This window comes from Lagopus muta, chromosome 2 (genome assembly GCF_023343835.1).
Source record: "Lagopus muta isolate bLagMut1 chromosome 2, bLagMut1 primary, whole genome shotgun sequence".
NCBI classification, from domain to species: Eukaryota; Metazoa; Chordata; class Aves; order Galliformes; family Phasianidae; genus Lagopus; species Lagopus muta.
In genome coordinates this window covers 24,014,544-24,034,357 of record NC_064434.1, presented here as the reverse complement: position 1 = coordinate 24,034,357, position 19,814 = coordinate 24,014,544, and the positions used below count along the sequence as shown (strand labels likewise).

The following is a 19,814-nucleotide window of genomic DNA, read 5'->3' as shown; positions in this document are numbered from 1 at the left end:
TTTCGAGAGATTTTAAGTTGATCTTTTGCCACCTTGAATTCCCTGTTTTTTCATATGTAAAACTCATACATCCTATATTTTCTTGTGTAAATATTTTGTGCAGGACTTGTGCCCCTAGATATTTCTAAACAATTAGAAATAGCTGCAAGTGTTTATTTTCAGTATTTTAAAAAAACAAAAAAAATTTTTTCCTGTGATTTTTTCTTTAAAATGTTTGATGCAGACATGAGGAAGCAAAAATGCTATTGGTTGTTTGGAGGTTATTGATGGGCTAGTCTAATAGTTCAATGGTTTTGCTTTCCAGTAGTGGTATCCTTCCCTTACCTATAGCCAGCAGATATGATGCCATTTGATAAGTATCTGAAAACTGGTTTCACAACCTGTAATTTTATGTCTGCTTGGATAGAAAATAATTGAATTTGATCCCTTTAAACTTATTTACAATTTGATAGATGGCTGTAAATGCCCATCGTCCCCTATAATTATGAAAATTGGTTGAAGTTCAGTAGTTTCATTGCCTTGATACGCTCTTCCTTTTGTCCCCCACTTCCCAGTGCTTCCCCCCACCTCCAGTTAGGAGTTAACAGAGTAGCACTAGGAAGAAAGCTGCATCTCTTTGTTCCTGACTGTGTTTTGTGTGGCTTTAATGAGAGAAAGAAGCCATAATTTCCAGCCTGGTCTGTCTGAATTCCCCCAGGAAGGCATCAGACAGAAGATAATGTCTGAATTCAGAAATTTCAAGGCCAGGAGACATTGTTATGACCATCCACTAGAAAGCAGTATTTGTATGCAAAATTCCCAGTGTTTGCCATCTTTCTTGCTTTCTCTGACACAGAGAATAATAGAAGAAAATACAAAATGAAATGCTCCAAACGTGGGATAGAATTTTCAATTATGATCTTTCAGCTTTCAATTATTCTTAAAATGCTTCATAGAAAATGTTTTCCTAAAATCATTCTCATCATTTTTCACTATAAATGACTGTGTCATCAATGAATTCCAGAAAAGAATAGGTTATAATTTAACCTGTTTTGAGGAACTAATTAAATAAATACTAAATGAAGTTTAATACAAATATGGATATTATACAGATGGAATATCTGCCTGTAACACATTTTATTTTATATTTAGTTATATAATATCTACATAAAGTAGGTATGATAAATAAAAGTTGATTAATTTTCAAATTAGCATAATTAAAATTAATCAGCATAAACATATTTGAATATTTCTCATTATGTAAGAGTATTATATTGTCCCCTTAAACTGAGGTTGAGAATAGGCTGAAGCAAATTGTGCTATAAATTTTATGTTTCATACGAAGACAACAAGAATTTGTAGAGATGCAACATGAAATAATTTGGTGTGTGAATAATCATTCATATATGCAGTTGCTAAAGAAAGAAAAACCTTCGCTACTGAAGGGTGTTTTTCTGGAACATTTTAAATGCTTTTTAGTGTTTGATCTGTTGTAATACTTATATTCATTGTATTTTAGATATCTGATATCCATGTTACTGGAGAGTCAGAGGACATGTCTGCTAAAGAGAGATTGCTCCTGTGGTCACAGCAGACAACTGAGGGTTATGCTGGAATCCGTTGTGAAAATTTCACTACCTGCTGGCGAGATGGAAGATTATTTAATGCCATCATTCATAAATACAGGTAAGTGCTCTATTCTCTTGAGAAATATCAATTACGGCATTGTAATCTACGTGGAGAGACTCTGTGGTTATCTTGCCTATAAATAGCACTGCAGCTGTAGAGATGACACTAGCTCTTTCTGGGCAGTCCTTTGCTTCTTGGAGACATAAGATGCCTTATTAGGCCTTTTGTGTCCCTCACTCCTCAGAGGAGAGACCCCATGAAACCTGCGCATCCTTCAAGGGTCACCTCCAAGCTGTTGAGAAGAGTGCACCTGAAGTTCTAGTTCCCTGTCTTCTTCACATTCCCTTTGGTCATACATCAGTGTACAGGAAGGGTCAAGTCAGAGCTAAACTGTGCTCTCTAAATCTGCAGTCCAAATCTGCACTGCTGATTATGTCCCTCAACTACTGCATTACCTGAGATATGCCTAATTCCCCACATTCTTCGCTGTTTGACTTCACTGATTGTCTGGAACTGAGAACTTCTGCAGTTCCTCTGCTTGGAGCAGAGATGTACTCTGTGCCTTATGGAAAACCACAGGGCATTCTCATGGAAAATGAGACCAGTTCACTTGAGCGTTCCCAGAATTAGGATGGTACTGTTCTTGCTCTCTCTATGTTTTTGTGACCACACAGCTTAGCACTGATAAAGCCATTGATGACTTCAGGATACACTAGATTTACTTACTTAAAATCCACTTGAAGATGTCTACTGATGAGATCTAGTCTAATTCTAGATTGTAATTAAGAACAGGGGTCTCTTGATAAAATTGACTTTGGCATCAGAGCTCAGCAGAAGAACAAGATTTAAGATCAGCACTTTGCTCAACCTTGCCTATTGTTTGATGTCTCTCTGTATTTTATTGCTCCTGTTTTGAACATGGAGGTTTGTAGGTTTGTTTTTTATGGAACTACACAGAGAGGAGAGTCTTGCCATTGGGCTAATTAGTATGAACTGACTTGTCTCTCACTTACAAGGCTTGCAAATTCTAGATTATATTACAGCACGAGTGAAGAGTTTATGTGGTATGCTTTGAGGTATATCATGAGGAAGTTTGAAGGTATGTGATTTTCTTGGTATAATACTGAAGGAGAGTCCGAAATAAGGCACATCAGATTTGTCCCTTTCTATGCAGATCATCTGTTTTTGGGGGGATTTCCTCTTGTGAAACCACTTATCACAGAAAGAAATCTAGGAAGAAGCAAGCATGCATGCAGTACAGGGACTAGAACAGTGAAGTGAAATGGGAGGCAAATGAGTCAGGCAGATACGTTCAGCTCCCCAAGCAGTGCATAGAAAGGCCGTAAGCATGAAAGATAATCTGAGTCCCAGAGAAGATAGCTGTGACAGTTCATAACTTTAAGGCAACATGAAGTTGCATCTGAATCAATGAATTGTTTTTCTGACTAATGCTTCTGTACTGGATAGCCAATGAGGGAGGAGGTGCATGCCAACAAGAAAGTCTTCTTTAGTAAGGTTGGCAAGGCAAAGGGAAATAACTGGCAAAGGGCTGGGCTGTTTTGTTGTTGGTTTTTTACTTCAGGACAGAACAGCTAAAAAAATTAAAACAGCACAGATGAGAATTTGAAAAAAATGAACCGTTTGAAAGACACAAAGGGAGAGGGAGGAAAAAAAAAAAGAAAAGAGCATACAAGATACAATAATACAAAATATTTCTTAGATCTTTTTCAGAGGCTTGTGCCAGGGCTTCTTTTGGTGAACAGCATGGTCCTTACATCTTAGCAACTTGTAGTTGTTGTACAGATCAGTTAAAAACTAGACTTCTGTCCTCTGGCTGTGCAATTGTTAATGTTCTGGGGTATTACTAACTACCTGCAGTTGCTCTGTTAAAGTGCTGTTTTTGGCAGTGCTCTGACAGTTTCATTCATGGCTTTTTAGCTAGGAAACAGGCATGTTTCCTATGCCTGTTTATCCACCTATGACATGAGTGCTTTGCATAAAGCAGATAATTCAGTGGCTGAGGTTCACTGTCTCCTGAGTAAGTGCAGAGTTCCCCTTTTATGTGCTTCTATGCCTGTTTCCATTTAGCTCATCCTGTTCCTGTAAACATACATGTTTAAAGTCTTTATCTGATGTTTTTTTGCTTTGAGAGGTCATAGTTCTTGAGCTCCGTCACCTCACTGATGAAATCAATGAAATTCTTCCACTGATTTCATTGAGCTTCTATGTTTGGTTTTTTTTTTTTTCAATTTTGTGCCATTTAAATAGAGATAATAATTTCCAGCTATTGCTCACAAGATTGGAACGGTCTTTCCAAACAGTTGCCTGATATTTTTAACTACAGTGTTTTATTCCAGAGAACAAAAATAAACTTAGCTTATGCTCATATTGGTAAGTAGGTTAAATACTAACAGAATGCACATATTTCTGGCCATGGCTCTCCATATGCTCAGTTTTCTGTTTTAGTAGCTCCCAGACTCCATTCTGCAGAGCACAGGTGTTCTCAGAAGTTAGGCTGTGTGTCTGCAAATGCTGCTGGCTGGCATGCTCCAGGGCAGAGAAGCTCCAGACACCAGCATGTGCTGCGGACTGTGCAGCTGGAAAGCAGTCTGGCAGAAAATGACCCAGGAGTCCTGGTGGACACCATCTTGAATGTGAGCCAGCAGCAGGCCTTGCAGCGATGAAGGCTAATGGTGTCCTGGTCTGCTTTAGGCAGCATTGCCAGCAAGTTAAGAGAGGCGATTTCTCCCCTTTACGCAGTACTGGTGAGGCCACAGTGCTGGGCTTCCCTGTGCAAGAGAGACATGGGCATACTTGAGAGAGATGTATGAAAGGTCACAAAAGTGATTAAGAGGCTAAAGCAACTCTCCTGTGAGGAAAGGGTGAGAGATCTGGGACTGTTCAGCTTAGAGGAGGCTCAGGGGCATCTTATCAATGTCTACAAATAGCTGAAGGGAGGGTGCAGAGAACACAGCTAGGCTCTTTTCAGTGGTGCCCAGTGACAAGTGGCAGTAGGCACAGACTGAAACAAGAGGTGCTGTCTGACCATCAGGAAACACTTCTGTGCTGTGGAGTGGCTGAGCATTGGTACAGGTTGCCTAGAGGCTGTAGAGTCTCCTACTTGGAGATGTCCAAAAGCTGCACCTTGTTCTGGGTAACCTGCTTGGGCACAGGAGGTTTGGACAGGATGACCTTTTGAGCTCCCTTCTATCCTTATCTGTGCTGTGATTTTCTGGCCCAGACGGTGGTGTGGATGTGGTGTGGCCACCTCAGAGCATGCCTGTGGGTGTGGAGTGCTCTGAGGAGCACGTGTGCCAGTCACAGTGCAACGTGGCAACTCCTCCTGTGCCAGGTATGCTGTGCTCATCAGAGATGCCTTTGCTTTATGAAAATACCACACAGCTGCCCCACCCTGGGCCAGGAGGAATGCCAGCTTACTGCAAGAACTGAATGAATAAACAGGGATAGGGCTCCTCAGCAGGAATACAGCTGCCAGCCAGTCACAGAGTCACTGAATCACCAAAGTTGGAAAAGACCTCCAAGATAATCCGGTACAACCATCCACCTACCATCAATATTTCCCCACTAAACCATGCCCCCAGTACCACATTCAAACATATTTTTGAACACAAAGTTGTGCTCACAGCCCTGACACCATGGCCGATGTCTTTCCTGGATGTGCTGTTCAGAGCATGAACTATGTGGGTCCAGTATGATCCTCCAAGTGGCTAGGAGATGTCACTGTCTAGCTCTAGACAACAGGGTATTGGAATATCAGACTATAATTATAAATGAACGTATGCATGAGTTTCCAGTGAGTTTGCAATCTTCTTTAAGTAATAAGAAAATAATGATATGAATGACAGAAATGAGGGGAAAAATGTTTTTATGTGAGATATTTGGTCTGTAATATAACTAATATGTGATTTGTGTAAGAAGGTTGCTCATGTTTTCAGAAAGTTCCAGCAGAATGTGCTTATAGGGTAAGATGGAAGATTGCTCTTCTGAACTTCTGAAGAGTATGTAAAACCTCAATTTTAAAACATTCTGTGAGTGATTACAGAACATTTACGTTACATTTGGATTTTGTGTTGAGGGACATGGTTTAGTGAGTAGTATTGGTGACAGGTGATGGTTGGACTGGATGATCTTAAAGGTCTTTCCCAACGTTGGTGATTCTGTGATTTTGCAATTAAATGCCTGGGAAATTAATTGGGCTCCATGCCAGCTTCAAGAGCTGGCTCTGAGAGCTCTGCTAAGGCCCTCAATTTTGCTTTTCATAGTTATTCCGTGTGAATATTTGTTTTTATACGGACAGAACAAATCTAACTATCAACTTTAAAAGTCAGTTTTATTACTGGACTTTATGATGCTTGTTAATGACACACTTTTATTTAAATATATCAGTTTTCAGACTGTTATTGAACTCCACATCATTCTTTGAATGTATGATCAAGTCCATTATGAAGGGTTACACATAAGCCCAGCTTAATATTTCACTTAAGACATGTTATTTGCTTCAGTGTGTTGTGTTGGAAGAAATGTGACTTCAGGCAGTTTAAAAAGTACATGTTGTTTCTTTCATGACATGATATCATACATAGCAAAAACCTGTAAGCCAGACTTCAAAGTTGGAGACTGACTTTAATCAGCTCATAATGCCCAGGTTTTCCCAGAGATATTGCCACATGCATGCCTGGGTCTTAGTGTTGCATCTCTAGACAGTAGACTGTACTTCAGGTGAATGTGCTTGATTTGTGTTTCCATTTTCTTATGTATGTGCTTTTCTCCCAGGAAGAAGAAATGCTCATTTAGTAGAACTGTGTCTTGTTGATAAAATGTATAGAAACAGTTGATATCTACAGATAATGAATGCTACTCCTATTTCATTAAGAGTTGTATACCAGGTTGGAGCGAGCTAATAATCTTAATTACAGATCTACATTACACTTCAAAGACACATTTGTTTTAAAACAAAGGACTTCCTAATGAAAAATTACCAAGAGTGACATCAAAGTAATAAGCCGCTTGTTCTTTTTTTTTCAACCTCAAACATACCTGAGCTGCACAAGAAATGCAGACAATTTCAGTTAAGAAGTCTCTAAAAGAAAAATAAGTTAATAAACAGCAAAAGTAATAGCAGAATTACATAAGTCATATGCTTTCGTGGCACCTATATACACTTTGTTAACAGTGGTGGCTACCAGCACTCAGAAAACACACCCAACCATACTACCCATAATAATTTCAGTCACAGTGTAGTACAGAGGTAGTAAGAGAATATTTAACATCAGACACACACGGTATTTGATAAGAAGTGTGCACTCCTTTCTATATTTTGTTTTCATGTTTTTAAATACTAGTCTCAGGTATTGAGTTTGTTTCAGTGGGTTCAGGCTGTTCTGTCTGACTTGGTGTAACGTGGAGCAGCATGGCTTGTGCCGACATATTGCATGTGAGGATACACATTGGCACAGCCAGGGTCATGCTACAGAAATGACCAGCAATTAAAGAGTCACGGGCACTTGATCCAGTCTTCTTTATGATGTAAGTGCCTGTCCAGTTATGTCTGAACTTCCACTCCTAGGTGAGTTTCAACAACCATATGAAACAAAGAGGCAATGTTTAGGAAAAAAGGTGTGAATAAACTAAGTGATTAAAACTCAGTGATTAGGGCAGGCAGCAATTTGATGAACAAATTGGACAGTAGTACACACATGAGGGGCTTCAGACAAGAAAATAAGTGAGGTCATTTCATGTAATTCTATACAAAAGCTTGCTGAGACCATGTGAGTACTGCACTGTACAAATTTGAGCACTACATAACAGGAAAGCAAAATATTAGAAATGTTCCGAGAGAGAAAGTGATAATAAATAGTTCAAAGAGATGCATTTTGAGCAGAAGTTAAAATAACAGTGTCTGTGTTAAAAGAAAAACGTGTATGGGGCCAGATAGCATGCATCCCAGATCCTGAAGGAACTGGTCAGTGTGGTTGCTAAGCCACTCTCTCAAATGTTGTAATTGTCAAGTGAAGTGACCCTTTTTGTGACCAAAAAAGGGAAATGTCCCTCCCATTTGTAAGAAAAGAAGAAAGGAGGACTCGGGAGCTACAGGCTCGTGAGCTTCATATCTGTGTCTGGGAAGATCATGGAGCATACCCTCCTGGAAGCTGTGTTAAGGCACATGCAAGATGAGGAGGTGATCTGAGACAGCCAGCATGGCATCACCAAGGGCAGATTTTGTTTACCAGTATGGTGGCCTTCTGTGATGGAGTAGTGGCATCAGTAGACCAAGGAGAGTGACTGATGATGTCTATCTGGACTTCTGTAAGGCCTTTGACATGATCCCACACAGCATCCTTATCTCTAAATTTTAGAGAGAGGGATTTGAAGGGACACTATAGAGCGGATAAGGAATTAGCAGGAAGGCTGCAAGCCAGAAGGTTCTGTTCAATGGATCTGTGTCTAGCTGGAGGCCAGTGATGAGTGGTGTCCTTCAGGGGTCCATCTTAGGATCAGTGCTGCAGCACCTTTCTTATGAAGGCAGACTGAGGGAGTTGGTCTTCACCCTGGAGAAGAGAAGGCTCTGGGGAGACCTAATTACTGCCTTCTAGTACTTAAAAGGAGCTTTTAAACAGGAGGTAGACTGACCTTTTACATGGTCTGATAGTAATAGGAGAAGGAGGAATGGCTTTAAATTAGAAATGGAGAGATTTAGATTAGATATTAGGGAGACATTCATTACTCAGAGCTGTTTCAGCCTTGTGCAGGACAGCATGACATGTACATATAGATGAGTGAATGCTGAGCTCCTGGATGGCAGTGTTTATGGCCTCCCTTTGATGTTAAAACATGTTGCAGGCGATCAGGTACTGACATGAATACATTCCTTAAGGGGAGGGACAGGGCTACCTCAATTTACAGTAACATGTTCAGCCCTGTGGGGAATGAATGAATGCAAAAGAAAACCTTAAAATGCTAGGGGATATGTTTTAAATAAAGAGATTAGTTGCATCTGCTAGTTTTGGCTTGCTGTTTTGTAACTTGTAATTTATTATTACCCAGCCTTAACAAAAAAAAAAAAAAAAGTCAGTTTGGTTGTGTTCTCCTCTCTATCATTGCTCAAAAATGTGTATGTTACTGTTTTCAAGGGTTTTTGTTATGTAAAAGAAACTAATTTGCCATTAGGATGTAGCAATTTGGGAAAATATAAACAGTGTTTAGGATAATTAAAAATACTGACAAACAGACATTTGTGTAATGTGATTTGCCTGAGAATGCAAATATCTTTTGATTTTAGAAATGTCGAGTAACCTCAGCTACAGTGTAGTTGGAGGCACCCTGAAAAATGTCTTTTGGTACAGGCTGTATTAAAATAGTACTGGAGGCTGGCTTATAATTTTAATGTCTTGTGATGTTTTGCTTAGCCTTTGTGGGTACCAGATGGGAAGCTTCCAGACATTTGAAATGGTTATTTTCAGATCTGGACTTAAAATGATCCTCCTATATGTTGTGCTGGATCCTACTGCAAAGTAGCAGCTGAATGAAAGATAACAGTTTTCTTTTTTTGCAGTAACTGATAAGAAAAAAAGTCATACTGGGATGAAATCAGAGGTTTTCTCTTATTTTGGCGAAATGGAAGTAAATTGGGAAAAAAAAAAAAAGAAAAAAAAAGGTTTGGATTGAAAGGCCATCTTTTCACACAAGTTTCACGTGTCTCCTGCTCTTAGATCATCAGTAAAGACCAGAACACCCTAGGGTGTCAGAAACCTTTGTCCAAAAGTGCCTCGTGTCTGAGCACTGATGGGGTGGTATGTGGTTAGGTAGATAAATAAGATAAACAGGGAGAGGTCTTGGTCTTCTGGCAATGCATTTGGCACATCTGTGATACGTGAAGGAACGCTTGTTTCCAAGGCAGGGTGGCACAAGGAGCCTTTAGGAAATCTGGTTTTGATCTCCTTATGTTAACCCCCCCCCCCCCCCCCCCCCCTTCTCCGCTGATAACATGAATCCCACTGGCAAGCTAGGGCGTTCCAGCAGTGACTGCCTGGACTTGGAAGGAGTTTTCTCACCAAGCAGAGCAGAAAAATCATTTAGTTGGATTTCTTCATTGACTTTTTGATATTCAGACATTCCAAGGAAAAGTATGTGATTTATGGTTCTTTCTGCAGAACACAAAGTGTGGGTTGAGGTTAATGAATATGAGCCTTTTCCTATTTAAATTTAATCATAGGGAAAAGAATTGGCAAACTTGTATAGCATTACTGTTTCTAAAATGATGTTATCTCATATTACAAAGACAATGTAAAATCTGGTTTTAAAGCTAGTGAAAGGATGGAATGAGATCCCTTCTGGTATCATTCATGCAAATAGCAAGGTTGAAATCTTTGTCACAAAACCTCCTGCCAAGTTGTTATTAGGTTTTGTTAGCTTTTTGCTAAAGCTGGACTCCACAATTAACTAGTAGGACTTGGATCTTACAATGCTTCATTTGTGTCTTTATCTAAATCAATTTCTATGACAAGTCACAGGTAAGGTTTTGCTGTGCTAACAAAGGTGGGGCATGAGGATTCAGTCTGGTTTTTGAAACTCACGCACAATAGAAGGAATAATCTAATTAGCCATTATATATGTTTAGGGGCTAAATAAATAAATAAGGAAAAATACGCCTCAAAAGCCCTTAATTTTAGTGCAGCTAAAACATTATTTTTCTATTGGAAATCTTTATAGTGCATACTGAGATATCTGAGGAATACTCCAGAAATGTGTCTGTAGCATGCCCTTGTTACAGTACTTGCAGGTCATGTCAATAGAAATATATTATATAATATTATATATTGTATAATAGAAATATATTTTTCAGAATGATTCTTCATGTCTGAAAACTTACAGCAAAAATCAAGGAAAAGATACACAAACTAGGGAGGAGCAGTCCAGGGCACTTGACAGTTTTTCAACTCTTGAGGGAATAAAAAGACATGATTGTTCATCTCTGGAGAGGCATTGAATGACATCTGTGGAGGTGCATGAAACACTGAATACTACAAGCATTCCTGTTCCACTGACACAAGAGATGACAAGAAAATATGTGTGCAAGTCACAATGATGATGTGAAATACATCAGCACAGAGCGTTATTGAATGGTGACCTTAACAAAAGAAAATTGTTGAATAGTTGAGCAAACACTATGCAGACCTCTACACAAAGAGCACACCGTTTGGTTTATCATAGTTATGGGAAAACTTCTATCATGGGTGTTGTTGGTTAGAATATCATTTGCCTTTTTACCTGAATTCTCAAATGTTGCCTAACTGAGGTGGTAACGCTGCTCAGCTTGTCTCAGTGGTTTCATCCTGTGGGGTGATTTTTTTGTCACCTTGCCCTGTGTCAGTTGAAGATGCAGTTGATATTTATTGTTGAACAGTTATGTTTTGGTCTCGCACTTGAGATGACATAGTAGCTTTTTTACTTCATTTTGTGTTAGATGAACGAGAAAGTCTTCAAGAAGTACTAGACAAGTCTTCACTAATCATTATCGAGTTCCTAAGAGCTTACCTATGTGTTTAAAATGCATAGCCATGTTTTTATTTCTCATATTTTTGAGATATGTTAGTCTCAAAACATACATGTTTAGTGAGGAGTAACATTTCATGAGAGATGAGCAATTATCTAAACTATCCCTTTGAATTAGCACTCCGGTTCTGGAGAGCTTGCTGGATAGGTTGTATTGGGTGTGTTGACTACTGACTACAGCAAAATGCATGTGGACAATTGAGTATAGACAATTAAATCTAGCTGTCTGGTTCTGGAGCTGAGTATCAGTCCTTGTCTCTTGTAGATCTGGATACACATGTAAGGGAGACCTTGTGGTCTCTGAGGGAAGTATAAAAGCTGGATGTCCTCCAATCTTGCTCTTTCTGAGTGAATCTGTTGAACTTTAAACTAAGCAAAACCTATCCCCATAGGAGTTATAGTCTGTAATTATTTATACCATGAATGTTCAGGGCTGACTAATGAAGCTAAAACATAGCTGCACATTATTTTGCACAAGCCTTCCTTTCTGGACAGCTTCATTTAACAGTTGTAACTGTAGATTAAGTGTCCTTGGACTGTTTCCTCTGAAGGACAGATGCAGCTGGTTCTTAGTTTAGAGACTATCATCCGTAGATGTTTATGTTCTATATTCTAGCTAACCTAAGGAATAGGTTAAAAGATAAAACTTAGCATATAGGCTCATCTGCAGAGTTCCTGGGAAAGTAACAGGAGGTGTGCCAAGAGAAGGTGAGCTAAAATTTATAGTTGTTTTACACAGACATTGCTTATCTCTGATTCCATTGTCTGCAATCTTTCTGCTGTGAGTCAAAATCTCCAGGACAGGTGGTGTATAGTGTTGCTGTGTTTTGAAATATATGGTGAATCCTATCTGATTCAGGAGTCCCTCTGTTCTTAAGATGTTTTTTTAATGGTTATGGCATGGAATTTGAATAGTTTTCATAGTTTCCATCCTGAAAGTAGCACAGCTTTTACCGACATGTGTCCTTTTCAGTTGTCTGTGAACAGCAAAGCAAAGAGTTCATTTATATTTTATAGGCATTTCCTAATTACAGCAATAGAGAAGGTAAGTAAATACAGGGACACGTACACTTCACTCTGCATCTTCAGTCATGTTTTCTCTGTCACTTCTGCTTGAAACTCGCTGTATTAATTTCTGTGTTCAATAAGCCAAGAGTGAAATATCTTTTAATTTTGGGTATTACTCAGACACCATCAAAAGTTTTGATTAAAACAGAGAAGTGAAGATTAAACAGTTTAGACGGTTTGTAAAAAGAACTTTAGGATTGTTAGTAACCTTCTTGAACTGATTAACAGCATTTTGATGAAGTATGTTACTCAGATATATATATATATATATAAATTTGGTTTAATAAACATTACTGTAACTTGGGCAGTTGTCATTGGGGAGCAGTGAAGAGAAGGATGTTGTTTTTTCATCATTGATTGGTAACAGAAAAGTTCCATTAATTATCTTTTCCTGCTGTTTTCATGAAACATCAGATCTGACTTATATCTGACTTTTTGTTTTAATGGACAAATACTATGTTTTCCAGTTTGGACCTTGAACTATTTTACTATTCACTAGATATTAGGTTTTGGCTATGGAGAAATCTATGTGTGCCCAACCTTTTTATGCGTTACAAATTTCAAGGAGTATTTGCAGAATAGGAAACTTACATGAGGGCTCTTTCATTAAAAAAAAAAAAAAAAAAGGCAACAACAAATAAATCCAAACATGATCTTTGGTTTCTTTATATTGCTATGCAGATATTGTTCACTTCTCCTTGTGATGCTGTGTATTTAAATGTTTTCTTGAATTGTTCATGATTCTGTCCGTTTCCTACTTGAAATTTTATTAATCAGATCTTTTTTCCTCTCTTCCAATACAAATTATGTCTAATTTCTAACACCTACTCTAAGACCTGGAATACAGACTCTAATCATTTTATCAGTTAGGTGATTAATGACTCACTGTGTAGAAGCCAAGCGCCTTGGCTGAGGTGTGGCCATAGCAGAAGCATCTCTTTTGCATGGAATGTTCCTGCTCTCCTTGTGTTTGGGATGTTTATGTGTGATTTTTGATGGCAAGGACCCAGCCCACTGCTGTAAGATGATTCACAATATTAAGACAGAAGGTAGAGCCATCAACTTATACTTGAAATGGATTTTGTTGGTTCTTGACTGTGTAGAAAACCACTTAACAGTACTATGAAATTAATATAAGATGCACTTACAATAAATGATAAGTAACAATCATCTACAAACCTTTCATTTCTTTAGCCTTAAAAATGAAAATGTTTGCCTTGATGGATGATGCTTTAAAATCTGATATTTACCACTTTAAGCCAACTAATTAAATTGTATCAGAAGGATAATCATCCTAGCTGCAATTTAAGCAGTTAGTAGTATTTCAGAATTCACCTGAGAAATGAAATATTGAGGACACTGGAAAATATTTCTGAGGCTTCAGAATACAGCTCCAAAGAGCTGCATTCACAGTGCACAGCCCATGCTCAGTAACACAGAGCTCCCTTGATCCATAGAGCAGGATGGTCGGCAGTGAGCGCAGCACAAGGAATCCCTGTGAGCATGCTGAATTACAGATTCCTTTGGGTTGAGTTGGTGGGCAGGTCCATGCAGGCTTCTAGTAGAAAAGCAATTTTTGGTATTTATAATCATGAGAAAACCTTCTCAAAACAAAGTGAACAATATGGCATTTTTTGATTCCACAAGTCATTTTTCTGGATGTATTTTCTAGGGCTAAGAATAAGAATAATAAAATAATTTTTTTTTCTTTTTTTTTTTCTTCACTGAGACATGCTCCTTGTTCCTGTGGTTTTGCAATGTATTCCTCTGAAAGGATATTCTGAAAGTTATTCTGAAAGTATATTCTGAAAGTTATTCCGAAAGGAGAAAGGGTGCCCTGCAGAGAGAGGAGGCCCCAGGCCCTGTGCAGTGTGCACTTCCTTTGGCAAGTACCACGTGCTTTTGCATGGAAGGCATAATATTGTCTTCTCTGTTTTGTAAGCCAGCAGTGGGGTTGTTCTCAACCAGCTGTTGAGCTTTGTTTCAAAAAAGTCCAAGACAAACACCACTAAGACAGACAAACACTGTCTTCTGTGGTATTTTCTGACAGATCAAGGCTTTACACAAATACAGACTAGTTAATCTAGGTTGAAATGCTATGTATTAGTTTGTAATTAACTCAGGATAGGCTGGTGCTCATTGCAAGTTACCATTGTTCTTTAAGGGGAACTGGAATAACCCTGACTGGCCAGAAGTGCAGGGATGGGAAGTTGTTTTAAGTGAGTGTTGTGAAGTTTTTCTGAAGCCAAAGCAGCTGTGCAGGAAGATTTATTGTGCATCCTATGACAGCTGTTATTTTTATTGGAATTTACATATTTTGCAGTGAGGAGAGCCTTAGTTATTCATCTAATTGGAAGCTTTATTCCAAAGGAGTTAATAATGTTAGTGAATCTGCAGTTCACAGCCTGTTTCTGGGAACAGACAATGCTGTTTCAAAAACTTGTCCCTTCTTGTTCTGATAGTTGGCAATTGAACAGGCAGCATATATGATTCCTGGGTCATTTTTACCAAGCATGAAACAAATGTAAAGAAAGCAGCTTAAAAAAAGAAAAATCAAACAAAAACAAACCCCAGAGCAAACTATGTACACTTACAGAAACCTGCTTCTCTCATCAAAACTGCACTGTGAAAGCAACCTCTATTGTTCATACCATCTCTGTTAATGTGGCTGAAACAGGAGACCGGACTGCTCCATTTTCTTTTGAACTGTTGTCTTTTATTTTTCTTGGCTTCTCTGTACTGATAAGTTTGACAGAGAATGTTGTTTTCTTTGCACTGTTTTCACTACACAGAAATTCAAAGAACAATGGCATGAGCCTTGATCGTGCTCCCACCAAGCATAATGAAAATAGAAACTCCTGCTGGCTTAGAAGAATTATATTTCTTTTTGCACTGCTAAAGTTTTATTATTGATCACATGTTCTTTCAAAAAAGGATAGATGCAGCTTTATGATCAGCCCTACAGACTGATCTAAAGAGCACAACAGAGCAGGAACAATTCTAGGCAACTGCAAAGAAATACAGTTCTATTAACAGTATCCATATACCTAATTCAAGGACAAAATTGTATCAAGTATTCTAAAGCAAGAGAATCTGGTAAGATATATTGTAATTAGTTTTTTAAAATGTGATACTTTCAACAAGTTTATTTCTCTCTTCAATTATTTAAAGTTTCTGCTAGGTAAAACTAAGAAAGCAGTGAATTATTCACTAAATCTTAGACATTTCTTCTGTTTGTTTTGTTTTGATCCATTGTGGGCCTGGTTTTCTGTATCTTATGATTTCAAAACCAAAGTTTTCAAGCTTTTGCGACTCTAGCTGACTTCAATGGGATGAGTTTTTCACTCAGGGTCTTTCAAAAGATCCTTCTTCCTTTCAGTTGCTATGGTTGACAGGATTCCTGGGAGTGCAGGAAGCAGGCAGTAACATAGCATGTGCTGAGAACCACAAGATTTAAAAACCTGACACCACATAGCAAACCTAAAAGATAATATTCATTTTTAGTTAATTTTAATGTGAAGTTTTGCATCAATTTAAAATTTGTAGAGTTGGTACACGAAAACATTTATGGACCTTAGAACTGTTTAGAGGTGAGTTTCACTTAGTATGTGTATTCCTTTAAAACGAGAGTATTATGACTGGCTGTGAAGTTCAGAAGGAGGAAGGTTGAAAGAGTTACAAGGGCTGAGGGTTGTCTGCAGGAGAACTGGCAGCAGCATTTATCTGAAAGCAGGGCTTTCATGCAATTTGAACAGGACTTCTTTAATGCCCAGTGAGAATACTTGTCTGCTGGGTTCAAGCGATGTTACTGTGACTGACCTTATTTCTATATAGATTCTGATGTGCACTGAAGAGTTTGATGCACAACAACTATAAACTTGTAAACTTGTAAAGGTGGTAGAAATGACCTCCCCCACATAAATGAGTCCCAAGAGAAAAGTGAACTTAGCCTCTGCAAGGGCAGTAGAAAGGACAAGGCAAGAAAATGCAGTGGCAATGCATACAAATAAATAAGAACATAGAGGTATGTAAAAAGAGTGATGAGGAACTTCAACTGGTGGGTGGAAGGAAGAACTGACAGGGTTGAAGTTGCCTGCTGCTCATTTTTATCACTTAGCCTTGACTTCTGCCTGTTCATATCTTTTTAATGAAATCCTTTTTTTTTTTTTTTTTTTTTTTTCAATCCTTCTATTGCTGAATCCTTCCATGTCCTTGGATTGAGTTACTAATGGTGCAGTGATTTAAGGGTTGTAATCAAGTGTTGGTTTTTTTTTTTTTCTTTGACAGGCCGGACCTGATAGACATGAATACCGTTGCTGTTCAAAGCAACCTTGCAAATTTAGAACATGCTTTTTTTGTAGCAGAAAAACTTGGTGTTGCCAGACTTCTGGATCCTGAAGGTAAGATAGCTACAAAAGGCTTTGTTGCAAAAACCCCATCCAGAGAGCTGCTTGTTGCAAATGTGTGGGCATCCTTACAACTGTGTGATAAAGCACTGTTCTGTCTTGTTCTCTAGATGTTGATGTTTCCTCACCTGATGAGAAATCAGTAATAACTTATGTGTCATCGCTTTATGATGCATTTCCCAAAGTACCAGAAGGTGGTGAAGGCATCAGTGCAAATGTAAGTCAGAGAAAAAAGCTTGGGCAGCTGTATGGGCATTCTTGGTTTCAGCTCCTGAGTTACAGCTTGTTCCTTGCTCTCACTTTTCAGCCATGCAGTTAGACTGGTAAATTGTGCCTCTCCAGTTCTTTTGCAGACTAGAAAATGTTCTGTTTTCACTTGAAACATTTGGTACTAACACTGAATAGGGCAAATTATATACTTGGAAACCTTAGATGAATTATAATAAGCATGTAAATATTTCAGAGCTGCACGGCCTAGAAATCTCTTTTCTGTGCCTATGAAGTCCTCAGGCTTCAAAGGTAAAACAGAAACGAAGCTGTCAGGTGATTTTCTTCTGATCTGTAGTCTGTGTTGTGCTTTGGTAGGATGTTGAAGTCAAATGGGTTGAATATCAGAATATGGTGAACTACCTCATGCAGTGGATCAGGCACCATGTCACAATAATGTCTGACAGAACATTTCCCAACAATCCTGTGGAGCTGAAGGTGAGATGTGGCATCTTAAACTCCTTACTGGAATGAAACTTCATCACACTTAGTCAAAGCATGCTCAAGCAAATGAAATGGTTGTTGATTTATACAGTCAAATCAACTGTAGAACAGAAGCATCGTATCAATATAGGTTTTCATTAAATAGTTTTAAGGTGACCTTTGGTGGCTTTCTGACATGCAACTTAAAAACATTAGAGATGGGGTAGGGCGGGTTTATAGATATATTTTATAAATCATCCTTAAGAGCTCTTTATATAGTTTAGTGAGCTAGATTTAATTCTTCTGAAAGAAAAAGGAAAATGTTATCACTCGTTCCTCACAGAATATTTTGGATAATCCAGAATAAAAAAGAAATGATATATGTGTTGTGCAAATTCCATCACTTGAACCACATTTTAGAAGTAGAGCAGTTGTTTGGGTTTTCTTGAAGATGCCATGTTAAGACTCATTTGAAAATCTAATTGAAAAGTAAAAGAATTACATTGCTGACATATGAACGATCAAAAGCAAATCTTCTCTTGTTGCTGATAATTTTTAACACAACTGAAGCAAAAAAAAAAAAATAATTAAAACATAAGCTTACAAGGAATGTTAGAAGAAGATTTAGGGAGTAAGGTTATATTCACTGTGTTTGCTGTAAATAAAAGTTAAAGGGTTTTTTTTGTTTGTTTCTGTAGGCACTTTATAATCAATATTTACAGTTTAAAGAAACAGAAATTCCACCTAAGGAGACAGATAAATTAAAAATTAAACATCTATATAAACTGCTGGAGGTAAGTTTTAACATGCATTGAAATATATAAAAGTTCTCTTGTGGTGGCTTAAAATAACAAGTATGTCTGAATTTTTAAGGTCTGGATAGAATTTGGACGCATCAAACTTCCTCAAGGCTATCATCCAAATGACATAGAAAAAGAATGGGGAAAGCTTATTATTGCCATGCTGGAAAGAGAGAAGACTCTTCGGCCTGAAGTGGAGAGGTATGCTAGTGAATGTTTGGCAGGATTGGTTAATATATTTTATGTTCTTTTTCCCATAATTTTTTCTTCCATGATAACATCCCTGTTATTTTTCAATTTCTCTTGAATAATTCTGCTCTTTTTAAAGCCTGAATTTCTTTGTCTGCTTTATAGGAGCAGGTCCAGGTGAAAATACCTTGGATAGGTTCAGAAATTCTTAGAGAATAGTCTCTGTGTCTCAGAGATCACAGCACTGAAATACCACGTTTCTTCTGGTATAGTCAGAGCAAGGTTGATACCACTTCATTGCCTTACTTGGACTGTTTTTCATAAAACACACCCTCATCCTTCACATAAAATGTGAATTTTACTTGATGCACCACGTCGTGGCTAATGTCTAGGTCTGCTAATTTTTGAAAGTTGATTGATTGTACTGAAGAGCGCACAAAGTGTTTTGATGTGCAAAATGCATTGCAGCCTTCCATGGCAGTAGAATTGGTGATGCTGTTTTGTACACCACTAATAATATACCAAACACACTTAACATCTTAACGCAGCCCTATTAGAACATCTAAGGTTTTTAAAGGTGCATCTTTTGAGTTCAGTGCTAGAAACAGAGACTACCATTCGTTAATTAAAACCCCCTCCAGATAAATAGAAACACACATGAACTCCTTCCCATGTTTCAGGTTTGGTGAACAAATTTAATGTGACCAATTGTATACTGATAGTCATAGCAAACAAGTGACCTTGATGTGTTCTAATACTGAGGTACTGAAATTTGGCAAGCAACAAAAACTTTGCCTCCAAGTCTGGTGAACACATTTGAAAATGTCAACACAGATAAACAGCATGTGGCCAGATTGGTGTGTGGAATCAGAGTGAATGTGTGTGAGGAGTGTGCCAAAAAGTTCCAGTTTGCAAAACCAGCAGAGTGAAAACATCACAGGGATGTGTCTGTGCTTCTGCTGTACTCTTCTGCTTGAACACAGTCATCATATGTTGTGGGTGAGAGGTTTTCAAGAGGTGCTAAAAGCAGGAGGTGAATTACTGAAAAAATTACCCAAAGCTTGTATTCTGAGTTAAAATATCAACTCAAGGGTGTAGTGATCAGATTTTTCTTTTTTGTTCTGTGGTCAAAATAGTAACAAGTAATTAGCTTTGAGTATGGAAGAAGTTAAAGGGAAATTTGCAGGACAGATTGGTAGAACAGGGCAGTTAGTAAACATGCATACTTGGACAGTAGAGTAATGATGGTGGGTTGGATGGTGTACAGGTGTCTAAAATTAACTAGTGAGAGCTGATTAACTGTGATGTTCCTACAGTTTTAATGTGCAGTTCCATTTGAAGGAGAAGGAATCAGCCCAGACTGAATTTTTATACCATACGGAGGAGCGAGGAGTTGTAACTTCAGTCCTTTTTGAAACTTCTCTAGAGTCTGAGGAACACCTTAAAGATTTTTTTAAGTTCTTATTTGGCTTGCAGACAC

General features: G+C 38.2%; 1 protein-coding gene across 38 annotated transcripts in view; it reads left to right on the top strand.

Annotated features, from left to right (window-relative positions):
• Positions 1–19,814, top strand: part of DST (dystonin) — a 293,719-nt gene that overhangs the window by 133,543 nt on the left and 140,362 nt on the right. For all 38 annotated transcript variants that reach the window (XM_048936442.1, XM_048936449.1, XM_048936436.1 and 35 more), the window contains 6 exons: positions 1,499–1,665; positions 16,537–16,649; positions 16,766–16,872; positions 17,241–17,360; positions 18,044–18,139; positions 18,219–18,346. In XM_048936442.1, coding sequence (XP_048792399.1) covers positions 1,499–1,665; positions 16,537–16,649; positions 16,766–16,872; positions 17,241–17,360; positions 18,044–18,139; positions 18,219–18,346 — 731 coding nt within the window. The remainder of the gene's footprint in view (positions 1–1,498; positions 1,666–16,536; positions 16,650–16,765; positions 16,873–17,240; positions 17,361–18,043; positions 18,140–18,218; positions 18,347–19,814) is intronic.